General features: G+C 39.7%; 3 protein-coding genes across 5 annotated transcripts in view; 1 reads left to right on the plus strand and 2 right to left on the minus strand.

Annotated features, from left to right (window-relative positions):
* The window catches only part of stard9 (StAR-related lipid transfer (START) domain containing 9), a 47,946-nt gene extending 43,050 nt beyond the window's left edge, over positions 1-4,896 (minus strand). For all 3 annotated transcript variants that reach the window (XM_074659826.1, XM_074659825.1, XM_074659824.1), the window contains exons 1-2: positions 4,548-4,896; positions 978-1,047 (exon numbers count right to left, since the gene is read on the minus strand). In XM_074659826.1, coding sequence (XP_074515927.1) covers positions 978-1,047; positions 4,548-4,594 — 117 coding nt within the window. In that variant the 5' untranslated portion in view covers positions 4,595-4,896. The remainder of the gene's footprint in view (positions 1-977; positions 1,048-4,547) is intronic.
* A 1,187-nt stretch (positions 4,897-6,083) lies between these two features.
* On the minus strand, positions 6,084-17,469 carry cdan1 (codanin 1). Its single transcript, XM_074660592.1, has 28 exons — positions 17,280-17,469; positions 15,861-16,558; positions 15,575-15,769; positions 15,045-15,235; positions 14,648-14,767; positions 14,466-14,544; positions 14,200-14,320; positions 13,648-13,757; positions 13,351-13,440; positions 13,147-13,222; positions 12,803-13,008; positions 12,433-12,565; positions 12,054-12,197; positions 11,763-11,929; positions 11,511-11,592; positions 11,296-11,385; positions 11,158-11,212; positions 10,827-10,963; positions 10,630-10,733; positions 10,125-10,274; positions 9,863-9,926; positions 9,624-9,702; positions 8,926-9,152; positions 8,575-8,682; positions 8,405-8,468; positions 8,050-8,261; positions 7,078-7,185; positions 6,084-6,953 (listed from the first exon to the last, which is right to left on the minus strand). Exons 1-28 carry the CDS (start codon positions 17,355-17,357, stop codon positions 6,831-6,833), a joined length of 4,011 nt encoding a protein of 1,336 aa, XP_074516693.1. The 5' UTR covers positions 17,358-17,469; the 3' UTR covers positions 6,084-6,830.
* A 1,018-nt stretch (positions 17,470-18,487) lies between these two features.
* LOC141783683 (dnaJ homolog subfamily C member 30, mitochondrial-like) lies at positions 18,488-19,582 on the plus strand. Its single transcript, XM_074661101.1, has one exon. It carries the CDS (start codon positions 18,576-18,578, stop codon positions 19,530-19,532), a length of 957 nt encoding a protein of 318 aa, XP_074517202.1. The 5' UTR covers positions 18,488-18,575; the 3' UTR covers positions 19,533-19,582.
* Positions 19,583-19,675: the final 93 nt, after the last annotated feature.

The raw sequence follows: 19,675 nt of genomic DNA on the forward strand, positions 1-19,675 counted from the left end.
CCCTTCAAATACGCGAAGTTTTATCATCTCGATATGAGCTAATGCAAACATTCACAAGGAAAAATAATGGTGTAAATGCTCCAGGCTGTCTGCAGGCAATGCAGCTCAACCAATCAGACTAGTCTTCTCGGCCGTCTGACACAGCAGGTTGGTAAGTATCAGCTTACAAGAATGTGCAGCTCACATAATTACTTTTTCCAAATGTGTCATTGAAACCTAAACTAATAACTGAACCAAAAATTACCCTTTTCCGCCAAAACAGTATAAAACAACATTTCACTCTTGCAAATAAGACTATTATTAATAAGTCCTGGAGACAGATTCTCAGTTAACACACCTAATTTAACACCAAGGCTATTGTACATTAAATCTCATTTAAAGGGTTTATTTTGGTGAGGTTTTTAAAAGGTGCTATTGATAACATTCAGCCACTAGATGGCACACCTTGTTAGAAGTGGGAGATATATTCCACATAGATAAACAAAACATTAATTTTGGACCCGCCAACATTTTTAAATTGATTAATTAATTAATTTCTTTAAGGAAAAACCTTTCTAAAAGCTCCATGGATGTATTATTATTTTTTTTAATTATCTGTCTACATACAAATATCATCAAGAAGACCATTAAGGTTTAAATTTCCATTAAAAAATAATTTAACGCAACTCCGTCTGCAATATCTGAAGTCTGCTGTAGTTGTGTTGCTGTTTTGTATTGGTGTGCAGAGTGTTAGAGTGCATGTGTTTGATAGGAGGGGTCTCTCAATCAGTGTGTATGTGTGAGCCCAACACATACAATAAACAACAGTGATATCAAGCAGGAAAAGGCTGATCCAAGGCTGTAAACATCCTGTTGCTGTGATAGATACCCTCTACACACTACTCCCAGTCCTACCAACAAAAGACACACAAATAATGAATAATAATATTGGATATAACTGTGCAGCAGTTCGTATATTTGCACACCAAAATACTCACCTTTACATTTTTGATGCTCACAAGCTTGTCCTCCACCTGAACTGCTAGCCTTCCTCCATCCGCACTCTCCCTGTGAGCAAGAAGACAAACGGTTGCTTCAGTCAACTCTGTAAACATCCATATTTGGAAGCGTAAAGAAACGTGACGAATGTTTATGAGAAGCGAGAGGGATCAGATCGGAGAGAAACCGTTAACACATGCTTCCAATAGGAGGAGAGAGGATCTAAGGGACGCTATCAGTGTTGATCAGTGTCTCCAGGTCCAAATGCAAACCGGACAGAGATTCAACAAAGGTTTCACAGACAGATTCAAATAGGTTTAAAACAGTCTTTTTGCAGATGCAGATGTAATTGAGAGGGTGGTCAGATAAATTAAGGCCACTTGACTTGAGGCTGTCACATGACAGTTAACACAATGAATCTTTGTGTGTGTGTGATCCATGAAATCGCCACTGACCAGTTTCAGATTCAAATGAAAACAGACCGAGACTCCACTCTGATGAGGCAGCTTGGGCTGTCTCCACAAATTCAAGAGCATGCACAAGTTTTCTGTGTGTGTGTGTGTGTGTGTGTGTGTATAATTGGGACCAGTGTGCGTCCTCGCATGTGTGTAAAACCAGGTCAACTCGGCTATGTGTGTGCTTCAGCAGCTGGACCGAGCACATCTGATGCAACACAAGCGAAACTGGAGGCAATCACAACATGGAGCAGAGAGAATTTCGATCTCCAGGAGCGGTAATGATGGCAAATGCCGCCTGTAGTGCAAACGCTCCGTCTCTGTGGTGGGTTAGGGGGGTAGAAGAGGAGGCTGTTGTAATCGTCAGCTCTCCCTGTGCCTCACCGTGCGGGACTCATTTTGCCAACCCCAGCAGTGGCCCAACCCAAAACCACCAACCTTCAATCTCAGGCTCTAAGTAGCACGGAGGGGAGGAGGTTGGTGGTGGAAAATAGTAAACCTCATAAAAATGTGTGTTGATACAAACCCAAAACGAGCAATTTCACAATCAGGCTGCACATGTGTGAGTGGGTTCTTGCATTCTCAGGGGGGGGGGGGACGCATTGAGTCCTTAAAACAAAGAGCAACACACTTCTGTGCCCGGCCGAATGAGGAATGCAGCTGACCAAGGCTGGTGTTATCTCCGTCACACAGCAGGTCCTCATTCAAATATAGAAGTAAGGAAATACATCCTTCACTTATTAAAAAGAGAAAAATAGAAAAGAGCAGAGGGAAGTGAGACTGACAGAAGCAGAAATCAGGAAGCAGAGATTTGCATGACTGTGAACATTATGTATAAGAAACCTTTTTGTTATGCAAAACACCAGGAAGAGTGGTTGAAAGAATCATTGTCCAGCCCTTCATAGCCTGAATAATGCTTTGTTATGGTACTGTAGTGGCCTTTAGATTAAGCACCTCTGCAAAACATCCCGCAGGAGTTCAATTTATTTCAATGTACTACTATAAGACTTTATATATACTATATCCCCAGGTCCTGAATATCTGTTATTCAACATGTTGTAGCAATTTTCCTGTTAATGTAAAGGGGTGCTCCAGTGGAGCAATGTAACTTTACAACCTCTGTGTGTTACTCTGCTACTTAAACAGCAGATTTCACAGCACTGTAAAACGGGGGGGAAACTATTTTCCATAAATGCCTCTCACTATACGAAGGGAATTGCTTAAAGTCAAATGAGAAAATGAGATGAGAAATGAGTCTGTTTTGTTAAATTACATTTTTTTTACTTAGAAATATGGCTTAAGGAGTTAATTATCTAATCAACAGAACACAATTATGAAGCACATTCGAGCCTAGACAACATTAGTTGACATAATCGTCTTTCCTTTGTTTCATGTTATGAAATTAACCTCTTAAACCCCACTGTTACAGCAGTGGCCTATTCATTACACAGTTATTATGTGCAGGTAAACGCTGCACATAAAAGTAGAAGTTTATATTCAATTAAAGTGGAGATCTCAATGTTTCCAAAGATAGCAATGCCAGATTGAATTTGGGGGGGGATGTGTATAAATTCATGCACAAGAGACCTAGAGTATATATCCATTTGATGCACATGTACAGCCATGTAAAACATGGAGTCTTGGGTTGAACATTTTTACTGTAAACATTGTTTAATTTCAATGAAGAGCTGAAACAAGATGATACACAATATATACTATATATGCTACTGTAAAACAATGCGGACTAACTAATATTCATTTCCAATATTGATTAATATTTTGTCTATATAAACCGTTTTGTTTAACCAACCAACCAACCATGCAAAAACAAAGATATTAAGTATAAAACAGAAAAGCAGCAGATCATCACATCTGAGAGACAGGCAATAATTATATATATATATATATATATATATATATATATATATATATATATATATATATAATTATATTATTATATAATATAAATATATATATATATATAAATATAATACTTTATATTTTATTAATATATATATAATATTAATATAGTATATTATATATATTATATTATATAATAATAATATAATATTATATTTATATATATATTATATTAATATATATATAAATATAATAATATCATATTAATATATATTAATATATAAAATAATTATATTTATATATATATAATATGTTATATTATATATAAATAATAGGATGAATACTTTGAATTTCTTATACTCTTGAGATAAAACTTAAGGCTCTGTTAATTTGTTATGGAGTTTTTCCCCATTATTTCTGTACACAATTGCTGGATTTTAATGTTCTAAATAAAACATTAACTTAATACTGATTCATGCATAGGGGCAGTCACACACACACAGAGAGAGACACAGCAAAGGTGTTTTAAATACATCAATTAATTTCTAATAATACACCCCATTATCTTAAGATAGATAGATATTAACTTTATTGATCCTGAGGGAAATTCAAGTTTCCAGCATCACAGTTCCATAGTGCAAAACATGTTAGTAAAAAGGCAGTAAAAAAGTTAGTAGTGCAAAATAAAAAAACATATACCAGATATAAAAATACAAGGAGATGAAGAAAACTGTTAAAACTGAATATAGTGAAGGTTAACAGCTGTGATACAGGACTATTAAAAAGTGAATATAGTGCAGAAGAGACTGTTATAAATGAGTATAGTGCAGAGTAACTCCAGTAGCTTGGTCTATGAAAGTGCATTGTGTGCATTATGATCTGTCCTGCAGACAGTTAATAGTTGCTATAAAGATAAATGGCTTCAGTGAGACACTTTAAACCTAATCTAGCTCCAAATTGTTTGTACATTACTCAGCACCACCACACACAAGCTGCTGCTTAGTCAGACAACCCTACTGACAGCCACAGTTGTCATCATCCACCATGTGCACCACTTCACTGTGAGTTTATAGCTCACAAAAACACGAGAAGCTTATTGTTTTGTTTGTAATTAGCGCCAAAGCAGCAGCCTAAAGTGACCCATGACTGTCAACAACAGTTCTGACATGAATTGAGATATGGAGGCAACAATAATAAAGTTAAAATAATGTCGTTTAATTAGCTAGTATAAACAATAAACGTTGGATAACTTACCTTGCGTTGAGAGGACGGACTCGAATGGCAACTTTAACGTTTGCCATGATGCCTTCACGGACTCTCTCAACAGTTGACTAACTCGGAGCTAACTCGGTGGGAAATAACAGCTCCCGTGTGGGCATTTTTGTGAGTCTTCTTGCATATCATATAATCCGGTAAAGTTTATTATTAAAAAGCGGGAAGATAGTGTCCAAGCCGTCCGCTGTTTTAAGTCATCTCTACCGGCTGGCTGGTCGAGGGTTCAACCGCCCGCCGCGGCTCAACTAAACAACTCCCACTGAAGAAGTTAAACTTCCTGCTGGACAGACAGACAGAGAGAGGGCGGGAGGGAGGGAGGGGAGATGCTGCTGGATACTCCTCCTCCTACTACACTACAACATATTCAAATGTTTTTTTCCTTTTTTTTGCATGTCTGTTATTATTTAAATCTACAAATCTACAATTCAAAATGGGTATTACTTTTTATTTATTATTATTATTATTATTATTTTTTTAATATAGGGTTAGGGTTAGGGTTAGGGTTATATGTGTGTGTGTGTATATATATATATATATATATATATATATAATACTTTATTTCAAAAGTTCAATACAATAGATTCATATAAATGTTTTCATTACAATTTTTAAAATACATTTTACAGTATAAAAATAATATAAAATATCTTGGGCTTTGTCATACCTTAATTTCATGTGATTTGTCCAGCCGTTATGACATAAAGACATCTGTATAACAATGATAACTGCACACAATAAACATTTAACTTGTGTGTTTCAGTCTGTGGGGTGGATTTGTGGAATGGGTTGGGTGATGGGAGCGGAGCACAAATATAAATCACTTTAAAAAGCTATACAAAAAAGATATTTTTGAGAGGTATATGGTTGAGGAAGAGTTGTGATAAGGGTTGGTTTATATCTATTTTTTAACTCCGGATGGATATGTGGGATGTAAATAAACTTGGGATGCTTTTCATATATTTAATTTGGGATGTAAATAAATCTTGGATAGTTTATATATTATATTATATTATCATTCTATGATATATGAGTTATTAGAGGAGAAGTGAGAAAGGGGTAGGGAAATATAAGTTTTACTTATACCTACTCCTTTTCGGACACTATTACTCGTTTTGTTTGTTATTATTTTGTGTCCGTTTTTATTTATTTTTACGTTCGAAATAAAGTCTTTCATTCATTCATTCATTGAAAATCTTTTTATTGGGGTTTTGCAGGATATAGCAAAAGTGCAGCACTATTCTGTAACCTAAGAGGAATGACAGATATGAGTATACATTATTAGCAGCTGGCACCAATGCCAACAAATAAACAAGTCAAAACAAAGGATGTATATAATCTATGTGTATCAACTATAAAACAATCCCTCCCCAGTCACTACCAGCAAGCCATACGGAAAGCCAACTGTCACGCCAAGGATTTGCGATGAATGATTGAATACTGTGTGATGTAGTCAAGCTGCACTTAGTAATCAAGTACTTACAGTATCTGGAATGTATCTAAAAAAGACAATAAACATTTAAACCAGAATACATCTTTATTAATATTTTTTGTGGCGACATAAAAAATATTTCAATTTTAAAAAAACAGCGATCGTTCAACATGAACTAAAAACAATCACAAACGCAGTCTTGCGTTCATGAAATAAACATGCAATCACTAGTAGTAGCGGTCAAAGGCAGTGTGTGAACGTGCTATACTAAAATAAACACATTTTATTTTCTCTGGTGAGTCTAAAAACCAACAAAATTCAAATTTTTCCATTCATTTTAGTACAAGGTGTTTCTTTACAAACTATGGCTTGTCTGGTGGAATATTATATTTTCACCAGCAGTTTAATGCTGATCTTTGTCAATTCTCTGCTATGGTCTTGGATGTTTGAAATGTTTCATCTACTAGTATTTCCCTTCAGACAAAAATCAGGTTTACTTGCAGGAAAGTGCAACAGATCTAAAAGTTGTGAGATGGTGTGGTCCCCTAGCTACTCCTGACTGGCAGGGCTCTCTTGTTCTCATCGTCACCTGAGCAAAAGAGCAGAGGGACTCATGAAAGGCTGTTGTCACTTCACAGGTGGAGAACAAAAGTATGAAGCTTGCAAAGCCTGTGCAAAGCCAGCTTTGATGGGCTGTGCAGTGGCAATTCGAAAAAATGGTCAACAACAAGAAGTCACCCAGATCTGTCTCCCTCCTGAATAGCATACTGACATAAAAACACTGTGGTGATCACAGAAAAGATGCTGTGGGATGCTGGGTAGTATTATTGTTGTCATGTAGCTCCCTCTACTGTCTGCTGTGAGACCTGCAGCATGTCCATGTGGCTCTGCAACTCAGCCAGAGGCAACGAGGGTTTAATACTCTGTGACTGCAGCTGGAAATTCTCTATCAGCTCCTGAAATGACACGGAAATGAGAGAACAAAGTGAGCAAGATGAAAGAGTCAAAGAGGTCAAATCGCTAGTAAAAAGAAATCATTTCCAAGGAATAAGAGATGACAAGAATGCAATGAACCCTCACCGCTGGCAAGGCCAAGTTTGATAGCTTCTTCCAATGAGATATGACCTCTTCCTCGCTCAAGACTCCTCTGTCGACCAGCTTTCTAACCAGGAACAGGTAGTTGTTCCACTAAAAAGACAAAGGAACGCATTACAAAAGGTTAAGAGACAGAGTCAAACAACTTTAAAAGAAATTAACAGTGATGGAAAAGGTTAAATCTGACAAAATAATGTCATCAAAAATTGGTTTTGGGGAACTGAGAGCTACACAGAGCTGAGAAAAAAGGATGTGAAATACTGGAGTGTGCTGGTGGCCAATACAGGTCAGGGACCTCTGTTGCATGTCCTCTTCCCTCACTCCTTTCCTGTCTGTCTCTATACTATCAGCATTCAACTCATGCAAAAATGCAAAAAAACAAATTATAAAGAATGTAAAACACCTGCAGTAGGAAATAAACAAAAAAAACATCTCATCTCTCTACAGAAGCCCTAAACAGACATGATTCAAAATTTTTTTTAATGCCGTTATCTCAAGATCACAAGTTAATTATGTTGTTATCTCCAGAAAATGAGCTTTGTTATCTTCAGATAACAATATAAATAACTCATTATCACGAGAAAAAGGTTGTTTTCTTTTATTACTTTGGGTCAAATCAGCCGATGGTAAGTTAATTCAAATGGCCCAGATTGAGCTGACAGCATGAATGTATACATCCACGACTGACAGTGATGGAAGATTGTGATTGTTTAATACAAATATTTTTCACTGCTTATTTTTGTTTTAGTTTCAGTTTACTATAATAACCCTGTTACTTTAAATCCTTGATCTGTAATGCTTGCAGGGTCTATAGAGGGCTATGCCATGCACATCCAGTATGTAGTGAGGTATTTGATGGGAATATCCTATAAACATATATAAAAGGTAGAAGAGGTTGTAGTAGCATCAATAATGCTTCTGTATCAGTCATAGCAGCAGTGGTGGTGGTGGACGTACCTCAGTGTCGCTGGCCTTCAGCACAGCAGTGACGGTGAGCGGGGTGAAGAGCAGGTGGAGGGGGGCGGAGGAGCAGGAGTCTCCTTCCCACAGCTCAGCAAGCTGCTCCAGCAGCGTTCTGACAGGAGGCTCTGATCCTGAACCGGGACCCACAACAACCCCATCACCTCCGCTGCCCCCTGACAGAGACAGTACGGGCAGCTCTGCAGACACTGAGCAGATACACACAACAGTACATCAAGTAGACTTTATGTTGCTATTAACCACTTTACAGTTAAACAGTGAGCACGGTGCATGTCATAAAGACAGTTTCCCTGTAATTAAAAAAGAGTCCATCTTTCACAGACTCTCTTACCCAGTTTGCACGCCAGTAGGACAGTAAGGTTCAGTAGCATCTGCTCCGACACCACAGTTGAGAACTAAGTGAAGAGAAAAGAGGAACACAGTGTGATGAATACTGGCAAAAATCAGTAAATCCATCATCAGTTTGTTTTTTGTTTTGTTGCAATTGTGTGTTTCGTGTACCTTTCTGCAGGCCAGTGTGTCTCCCACTCTCTGTAGCAGCGTTTTGAGCTGAGAGTCGGTCGGCAGCTCCTCATCAGTCCTGGGGCCAACAGCAGTACTCAGGAACTCCTATATTAAAATTTAAGCAGGAGTTCAGACTTGATATTATCTACTTTTACTTCAGTGAGAGGGTTGATTCTTAGAAGATGCAAGTTGTCATTCTTAAATTTCCTTTCCATAATGTCAAGATAAAGGAAATTCAACCCCAAAACTCATAAAGACAAAAAAAACAAAAAACAAAAGGGGAAGTTTACAGTGAAGTTCTGTGCAATTCCCCTACATGTATTTGTATTTCCTCTCATGCAGGCATACCTTTATCTCAATGAGGATGTCAGAGGGCCGTGAAGCGCTGTGGTTGCAGTGCGGAGGGCAGGATGTCACTCTCTCACTTCCTTGTTTCCTCCTGGGAGTAGTCGACTGTTCCTGGGTGACCAGCTCAAGCACAGCCCCCTCTGCATCCTTCGAGTCTGGAACCACTGGGCTACCCACGGCCTTCATCACACGATCATACCGGCTCTTCCACTCTCGTCTTATCAGGGCTGATGGTGAGAAAACAAAAAAACAGACTTTACAACGCTCTGGAGTTATTGGAAATGTCGGAAATGATACTATGCAGCCACCACTAGAATCTAATTCTACAAATAGTTTAATACTAATAACATTAGTGTAGCCTAATCTTTACCGGCAGCTGTGCAGAAATACAGGGTTTATATAGAATGAACAGACATACAAAAAAAAAGAAAAGCTGCGCAGCATTTGAATGTTGATTTAGAATTTGAATGTCAATGTAATGAATGAAGCTTCGAAGCTATAAACCAAGTTTTTGCGGAAAAAATTGGAAGGCAAATACAGTAACAAGCAATAAGGGCAATGTCTCGTAAAAAAGAAAAGAAAGAATGTGTCCTGCATTGGAAACCGGAAGGAATCAATTTATTTCAGAGTGTACGTGATTTTCTACTTAACACAGTGAAAACATGCAAAAACACCAGCAAGGTGCATCAAGTAGCTACCTGTGATGTTGGCGGAGAGCCAGCTGCAGGCCTTTTCTGTTGCAAGACGTTTGGTGATATTTTCAGATGTAGCCAAGACCTGCAGAGATAATGAGTAACAAAACATGAGAACAACACACACAAAAATTTCTAATGGGTTTTTGCTTCCCTTTTTAAAAAAAACACTGTTAGAAGTGCTTTGGGAACATTTTTGATATGACATCATATCATTTCTGCATGGTTATTTTTACAGGACTTACGGCAGGGGAGGTCTCATCGGAGAGCAGGATTCGTATGGCCTCAGGACTCTTCTCAGAGCAAAATCTGCAAAACCACATTGAGATTACCACACAGAAGTGAAATGCTACAACAGTTTCTTTTACCTCCAACAACTAAATGGCCATTCTCTAACACATGCATATAGACTGTTAAAAAAGGAACCTGGTACTAATATAATTTTAAATCTATAAACTTTTAGAGGAAGACAGTTTCACTGGCTGTCTGAAAAAGAAGCTGTCGTACCTGGTTGCTTTGGCCAGGGCCTCCAATCCTGCGACACACAGCTGAGCACAGATGGAGTCATTCAGTTTTGAAGGACTTGAGTTTGGCAACTTCAGTCCATCTCGCAGCATCTTCTCACCTCGCTCCACCAACCCACTCACTAATGTGGCCCTGTTGAGGATCCCCAAGTAGACATTAACACACAAACACACACGTCGTACATAGACAAAAACAATCACATACATACTTTACAGCTCAGTTTTGATTATGTTAAAATAGTATTTTGATACACATACAGTACATCTATGCAGAGTGGTGAATTCACACCAGCCACCTCCTAAGTGCTGGTAAATCTGGATTGCTGAACAGTCACTAGCCTGTTAGGTAGGCAACCAACCAAAGTTGCAGGCTGGTTAACTGCTATTCTAAGTAAATAAATAAAAAATGTGAAAGATAGTTAATTTAGAAATATGTTTCTGCTTATGTGCACTTCCCAGACCCAACAATCCAGCTCTGCGATACTTACTTCATGTGCTTGACGGCGTTGGATCCAACTCTCTCAGCTACAAACTCCACGGTGCGACGCAATGACGGAGGCTGGTTGTGAAAGAAGGCTTGCTCCAGGTCCACCTGTCACATTTAAGTTGGTTTCAATACTCGCACGCAGGCAATTCAGGGATGTCATTTCCCATTTCACTTACACTGCCTATCCCGTTGACTCACCTGCAGTTTCTGCTGCAACCTGTTGGCAGTTGGCATGTCCTTAAGCTCGGCAGAAGTGGGAGTGATCTTGCGGATAATTCCTCCGCTCTTGGCGGCGCTTCCAGACACGAAGGCCGCTAGGAGCTTACGGAACTCACCTGGACCGATGAAAACAAGGCAGAACATCGATCCACATACTAAACAAGTGCATGTGGCTTTATGGCCTATTTGTAATGAACATACCGAATGTGATCTTAGCTATCTGGCAACACTGTAACTAAACTACTACAAAATACATGTAAAAATGTGCCCTTAATGCCTGAGAGAACATAAAAGATGTCTTTCCACTCACCAAGAAATGGACAGCATGTATAGAGAAGCTGCTGATCCACCAGGGGAATGCAGTCCTACAAAATAACAAGAGAAACCTCAGTATATAGGAAAAACCAGCACTCGTCATTTTAGCTTCTTGAATGAATATTTCTCTTACGAGTCCTGTAGCAGTCGTGATGCCGTCCTCCAGCTTGGCCACCTCAGTGAACTCATTTGTGAAGAAAATGTCCTCAGGAATCACCGGGATCTACATAAGTTCAATTACATATAACCGTTATAACATGAATATAACTTTCAGACAAACACAAAAGTGAGCTCTGTCTACTACTCACTATATACAAAAACAAATAATATCCACAAGTCGTGTCTCACCTGGAAAAGCCAACCCAACACAGACACCATCAGCAGCTTGTTCAGGTAACACATTTCTCCAGATCTGCCCAGCAGCATTCTCCTACAAGCATACAAAAGTAAGATTTTACCACATTTTTCCATGAAAAGAACAAGAGGTCAAACAACAACAACAAAAAAGACAAAAGTGTGTGTTTTTACGAGATTCTTTAGACACCTGTTTTTGATTTTTATTAGTTTTAGAAATGTTTTAGTGCAGAAATGGAGACAGACCTGTACAGGAGAAGCAGTTTGCCCAACGCAGTTCTATAGCAGAGCAGCAGAGGACCAATGAAGTCCAGCATGGAGAGGAACTCCACCAGCCAGGGCACAGTCAGGATGGTGCGCCTCCTTTTCATACTGTTACTCAGCACGGCGCACACATCCAGCACTGGAACACTCTGACGGACCAAGAGATTGTTTTTATGAAATAAAATGCCTGGCAGCAAATGTGCATTAATAAAAGGTATCACTGCTAGTCTTGGAGGAAAATAATCCTTTAGTATTGTTTTTTTTTTGTCTCACCTTGCTGCGCAGGGCTATAGCAGTCTCCTGTATCTCCCTGGATGGTCTGTCAGATGTTTGGTAAGGCAGAAAGGAAATGAATCCCAGAAACTTAGCCAGAAGACGAGCGAGGAGCAGCACTGAGGTGAACCGCTGCTTCTCATCCTGATGAGGTGGATGGAACGGAGAGACAGAGCTTTATATAATGATTAACAAACAGCATGTCAGTCCGATTGTCTTTTGTGAGTCTGAGATGTTTGTGATTTTTACAAATTATTCATGCTAAAAATGTTTTGCCTACTGTAAAACTAGCGTGATCCTATCTGACAAGGCACTTGAAGCACAAATCGGTGAAACTGACATTTCAATAACATCCCTTTGTCTGACTCTGACAATATACCTGCTGCTCCATGTCCCCATCTCCCTCCTCCTCTACCTCCCCGATGGAAGCAGGAGGGCTCAGGATGGACACCTCGTCCAGCTGGAGGAGCTGCTGACACAGGCTGTCCTGCAAGTGCTGGTTCAGCTGGCAGCTGGTACACAATATGTAAGACATGTTAGATCACAGACACAACAGACACTAACAGCTATTATCAAAGAAAATGTTTAATTTGGTTCAAAAAGCTCAAATGAAAAACTTGCTCAGGAAGTAAAATTACTGCTGTCAACAAACTTAGTCAGCTTGTCAGGTGACATAGCTCTGAAATAAATTCAATGTTTTAATGCTATATTTTTGGTATGATATAGTGTTATTGGTGGTATTTGCTCACCAGCTAGCTGTTTGCAGGAAATCCCTGAAGAACTCCTGGTGACCAGGGAAGGATGGAGGAGGGCAGGGGCCGACGACTCCATGAGGCTGAATGAGACGCTCCTCTAGACGCTTCAGACGCCCCAGGCTGTCAGCTCCGAGCATGCCTAGCAGGTCAGCATCGGGAGTATCCCCAGGAGAGCTGTTCACACGGGGGCCTTTACACATCTAAAAAAAAACATAGGTGGATTTATTGTGCCAACTGTTTCAAGGAGAAATGTTATCACTGTAGATGAAAATCCATTTGACATAAAAAGTATTTGTTGAGATCTATAGTGTGAGTGTGAATGAGATGCCACAGTCTACCTGAACAAGCTGCTTCAGGAACAGACGGGCAAAATGTGAATGGTTTCCTGCAGAGGTCAGTTGACTCATCATTCCTCTATAAAAGATGGAACAATGAAACACAAAAACAGATCAGATACATGGATTGGATAAAAAACAATTTTTTAAATATTGAAACTACAGCTGATCCTTAAGATATAAAATTAAAAAGTTGATTGGACTTGCCTTATCCTGCTGCTGAGAACAGCGTCAAAGGTCCACCCCGGTTCTTTATGAAAGTCCTCCCATTCTCGTAACACCTCATAAAAAATATCTCTGAGAAAAGAGCAAAAACATAAAATGCAAAAGTGATGATAAAGTCTAACTCAGCAGTTTCTTTGAAGTGCGGAGCCCGTTTGTAATCATGAACTCTTCAAGTCTAGAAGTTTTACCCGATCTGCTACACACTTAAACTTTCATACAGGTAGTTTTTTTACTGGACATGAAGCAGCTGTGCAAAAGAACAAATAAACTGTGATATACCTCTGTTTTTTAAAGGTGTGGAAGGCCTTGTCACTACCGAAGTTGGACCTGTTGTCAGTAGCAGGCTGGAATGGGACTGAGTGGATGAAAGTGGAAACTGAAGGAGAGAGCTGGAACAGATGAAGGAATAGAATAAAAACATATAAACCAAACAAGAAGTAGTACAGTATCGACAGATTATGAACATTTTAGTGATGACTTAAAAACAAATATTCTAATAAGTAAACAAAGTGGCATCTACAATACATTTATTAAACATTAATAGGGCTGTAACTAACGATTAATCTTCCAGTTATTTTTCCAATTAATTGATCAGTCATTTGGTCTACAAAGCATCAGAAAACAGTTTTTGTCCTACCAACAGTCCAAAACCCAAAATATTAAACTTATTACGATGTAACTCAAGGAAATGTAGCCAATTCTCCCATTTGAGAAGCTGAAACAGTCAAATATTTGGTATTTTTGTATGCAAAACAACTCAAATGATTAATAGATTACCAAAATAGTAGCAGATTGATTTAATGCCGATCGACTAATCAGTTAATGTGTTACCTTGGCTGTGCTTCCATCCTGGGCCTGAGTCAGACGGTCCCTGAGATCCGGAGAGAAAGACGCCACCCTTTCGTTCTCTGCCAGCAGACGCAAGGTGCACTTGTCCAAATGAGCTACCAACCTGACAAAGAATACATAGTAAGGAATCAACTCAGGGAGACTGGAGGAGCAATATCACTTAATTAGGGATCTGTGTGTGCTCATATATTAGTGAAGACAAGGAGAAAACTTAGGAAAACCATGACGCAAGATATGAAACAACTCACTGAAACTGATTTTCCAGAACCTTCACCGCAAAATACACACAGTTGTGTACTTGTCTCAGGTAACATTGCTCCAGAACTTCTGAATATGTGAAAGAATGGGCTCAATATCAATTTCAATTCAAACCAAAATCCTAATACTTTGATGTAATAGGACTAAAGTGACATAAAAACGAATCACACACCTGAATTCACTGAACACAAACTTCCCTCTTCATCATCATCATCATGAGTGTGAGGAGACCGAGACGTTAGCAACTGCACCACAAAGAAAAGCTCTAGGAAAATGTTTGGCACAAGGTTTCCTGTAAGACATGATAACACAAACAAACTCATCAACTTTGGAGATCTTTAAAATCACTTCTTACATCTTACATACATTTGTCTGCTTACTCCTAAAGCAAACTTCAAAATGATTCTTATTTATATGTTTTAGGTCTTAATTATTTACTTTGATTTATATTTGCTTTACTCTCTTTAAATGTCTTTAATTATCTTAAGAAGCGATATATAAAAATACATTCACATTTTTTCCTACAGTTTCTTTACGTAGCACAACAACGCCACCTTGTGGCCACTTACCAGAAATGCAGGTACAGTACAGCTCTGCCAAGAGATCCAGTTCCAAAGTGAAGGTGACTTTGGATGGTTCAGGACAGGGTGTCTGCAGATCTGGTGTACCTTTAGATCCCGTCCTAAGGCCCAACTTGGTGGGGGTGCAAGGGTCCAGAGAGGACGGTAGAGGAGAGCCGACCTGCTTAGCACGCTTTGTCCTAAAAACAAGAAATTTCTGATTGTGAAACAGCAAAGATAAACTGAGATGAAAATGATGTTGCAGTGGAGGCGAACACTAAAGATAATCAAAATAAGCAATAATGAGAAAATAGATAAATTATATAGTGTAACGTGTGTAAAAAAAACTGTAAAAGAATACCAGCATCATAACGAGTGTATAGAATATTAATTAGAAAGATTAGCTTACATTTCTACAAACCCCTGTTGAAAGGCACAACTATAATGTAGCACTGACCAGGTCAAGAGTATAAACACATTTGAGTCACCATTTCCTCCACTCATCAAAAGAGGTCAACTTTCGTGTCATGTGGACTTACTTTTCCCTCTTTAGTAGTTCCCTCTCTTCCTGCAGGCTCAGAGGACTGCCCGCTGACCCCTCAAGCGACTCTACAACTGATGAGGGACTAGAAGATTCACTGAATGGGGTGGAGGTGAAGCACATCTTTGGTTTGGAGTGTGGCCGCTCTGCACTGACTGGTGTTGGGTTTATTCTTCTAGATGGTTTGGATGCCCTGAAGGATAGAGGAAACAAATGTAAGACAAATCTTAAAATAAATGATGTCACTGTTGACGTTTGTTTAACTGGGAGTTGTTTAGACTCACGCAGGTGAAATGGGTGATGACCCAACAGGAGGGAAGTCCTCCAAGTTGTTGAAGTTGAGCTGCCCCGCAGATGGAGGTGAAACCTCCTGGATTATCCTACTGTTCCCTCCTCCTCTACCCGACCTCCTCCCTCCACTTTCCCACCGTCCAATCTCATCACTGTGATGTCCGCCACGCCATCCTCCATGTTTCCCTTGTCCGCCCACTGCCACGCTGCCACCACTCCTCCTGCGTCCCTTCTGTGACTGGAAGCTGGGGCTGTTCTGGGGGTCAGAAGGAGAAACCACGAAGTCCCCCAGACTGACCCTCTGGGCAGACCTGCGCTCAGAGCCTGAAGGCCTGGAGGCGGGGCTCCATCCTGTATTAAACGAGGGGCTGCTGAAGGCGTTGGACCCAGCAGCATCCCACTCAGTTCCAGGTGACACCGACGACGAGGCAGGAGAAAACAGCTGGACACGACTGGCACTCCGAGAACCAGCTCCAGCTCCTCCACCACCAGCAGACCTGCAACCCCTCCTGTCAGCGAAGCCCTGCGTCTGTGCAGCAGGTCTGGGGCGGCTGGGGGTCTTGGCCGGCGTGGCAGGGCCATGGGTTAGTGCTTGACTGCTCTGCTCTCTCAAGAAGTTTAAAAGAAATTGGACAAATTCTTGCTTGTGAACTGTCACCCCAGGTTCTCTGAATGCCAGTCTGTCACCCTCCTGTTTGAAAAGAGACACATAATAATAATAATTATAATAATAATACATTTATTTATATAGCACTTCTCAAAACAGATGTTACAAAGTGCTTCACAAGACAATAAAAGCAGATATGGTAACTGCAAAAACAGAACATCACAAAACATATCAATAATAATAGAAGTGGTAAAATGGTAGGACAAGTTGATACCACAAATATACAGTATATATACATAAATGTATATAAATGTACACATGCCTTCTACTTATAGGTATGCTATCCTAAAAATAAACATAACTGTTGACAAATATGGAATTTATAAAGCTGACTCAGATGATCAATGCTATTTAATCCATGATGATAGAGAGTAACCAGGTCAATAAATATCTTGCTGGTCAGCTTCAGGAGATTTCTGCACAAAATAGCCTGTTGACCTAGCTAACAATGCATTGACTAACATCCACTAAACTGCACAGCCCTCTTCAGATAGTAATAATAATAACAGTAGCAAAACAGCTATGGTAAACTGTTTTAACACACAATTGTCTGGGAGGGAAGTTGACAACGTAGCGTCTGGTCTGGAGTGCATCCCATCCAGGCTACAGCTAGCTAGTAGCTCTCCAGCTAAAAGTTTTGTTTACAACCAGTTGTGAGGTATGTCATCTCATAAAACACGTTATACAAGGGCAAGCACGTGTTATATGTGTGTCTCATGTGGCCCCGTTATCATTTCGGACCTACCTCGTCATTCTTTAGCCAGTCCAAGACCGTCTTAATCTCCACTTTCTTCAGCAGAAGCGATTCCAAAAGAGCCGCCATTCTGGTGCGGAGCTGCGCGGCTGAGGGACTGAGGGGAGGGGGCGGGGCCAGCGTCTACGCAGGCGCGTAGTGCGTGATGACGTGTACCAAGATACCAACCACGTGTGCAACTGACAAAAACTGCAAAATGAAAACTTCTTCTTCTTCTCTGGTGTTTATTGACGTTTATAGATGCATTACCGACACCTACTGGACTGGACTGTGGAGCAGTAGATTGGCAGGAAAAATTTAAATAAAATTAAAATTAAAATTAAAATTAAAATTAAAATTAAAATTAAAATTAAATTATTATTTTTTTAAAATAAAAAAATAATAATAAAAAAAAATAAAAAATAATAATTATTATTATAATTAAATAATTAATTATATAATTAAATTAATAATAATAATAATAATATTAATAATAATTAAATTCTCTCCATTAATCCTGTTGCCCTTGAGTAATTAATTAGAATATTGTGTTTGGTTTAATTCTATATGAAATCAAAATGATGGATGGGCAAATTAGCAAATGTTAAAATAATATTTAAATTGAGTTGTGATTGGCTACACCAGGGGTCGGCAACCTTTACTATCAAAAGAGACATTTTAGTCAAAATTTTAAAAAAAATCTGTCTGGAGCCATTAAACATTTGAGCATTTTGATGAAGGTAAGACAGTTTATAGTCTAAGTATATAGTATACAAGTCTAATGCAGTGAGGGCCAAAGTGCAAATGTGCGACGGAGTATTGGGGCCACAATGAGGGGGAAAAAAATTGGAGATATCCAGAATAATGTCATAATATTACGAGAAAAAAGTCGGAATGTTACGAGAATAAAGTCACAACTTTAGGAGAAAAAAATCGTGATATTACGAGAATAAAGTCATAACTTTACAAGAAAAAAAGAAAATAACTTGTAAAATTACTACTTTATAATATTGACTTTATTTTCATAACACTACGACTTTTTTCTCTTATGTTTATGACTTTATTCTCATAATATTACAACTTTTTTTCTCATAAACTTGTATATAATGTATAATTTATATAATGTGCCCACTGGCCCAACTAACTATTGATTTACATATTACAATATTAGATTGACTCTTTTGTATGGTATAATATGTGATTGTACTTCTCCATCCTCCCCACCACACCAGGAGGCGCTGCAGTTAGTCGAGCCGCCTTCAACATCCCGGAACTCAGCTTTCTTCTTATCTTTTGCCCCCTTCAAACATGGCGGAGGTCAGGCTACACATTGGAAGGGGAGCCTACAACTTTGCACAAAAAACATGCAACCGATACCTCCTGGAAAGTCCGAATAAGCAAGGTAAAAGTGCAAAACAAGCCTCGTCTCTATCGGCTGGGTGTCTGTTGGGTGACATTCAAAATAGAGACCCACATGGAGCAGAGGACAGAGTCTCACAGGACAGTTACACAAGAGTAACACAGCTGTTTGGTAATGTAAACGATGAGCATTCCTATTATCTTGGACTCAACAAGGGGTATTCACTTTCTAAAAAGCCTCAGGTTGAAAATATAGAGACACTTCTACCTCAATACCGTTTTAGCGTTAAGTTTCGGAGGACTTTTCGTCAACAATATGGACAGTTTGTGTTCATCAGAGCTTACAGCGGCAACGGATCCCGATCTGAGCCGCTTTATAGAAGCAAAACCGGCTACTATGACATCCTGGAGGTGTCTCCTACTGTCACTCAAGCCCAGATAAAGACAGCCTACTACAAGCAGTCCTTCATGTACCACCCGGACAGAAACAACGCCAGTGAGGACGCTACTGTCCGCTTCTCTGAGATCAGCGAGGCCTACACGGTGCTGGGCAACAAGGCGCTGAGGAAGAAGTACGACCGGGGTTTGTTGAGCCAGTCGGACCTCATCGCGACAGCCAGACCCTCCTCCTCCTCCAAGAGCTCCGCGAAACAACCAGCCGAGAGCAGGCGGTCCGTGATGGGTGCAGACGGTCCAGGTGGTGTCTTTGACTTCGACAAGTTCATCAAGGCTCACTACAACGAGCAGCTGCAGAAGCAGAGAGAGGTCCGAGTCCGCAAAGAGGAGATGCTGAGGAAGAGGCATGAGACGATCGAGGAGAATAAGATCGCCGGGTGGATGGAGATGGGAGTTGCGGTGCTGATAGCGATGGCTGTGGGTCTAGTGTATAGTTTGAGGCGGGGATGAAGTTCACCACATGGTTGGAGGAGATGGAGGATGTTTTAGGAACTCAACTTGAATCAATACAAAAAACATTGGTCACATGGCTGCTGTAAACGCCCTCTGTTTTGACCCTGACCTCTGATATATCTCTGTTTGGAGATTTTTAT

This window comes from Sebastes fasciatus, chromosome 15 (assembly GCF_043250625.1).
Source record: "Sebastes fasciatus isolate fSebFas1 chromosome 15, fSebFas1.pri, whole genome shotgun sequence".
NCBI lineage: Eukaryota > Metazoa > Chordata > Actinopteri > Perciformes > Sebastidae > Sebastes > Sebastes fasciatus.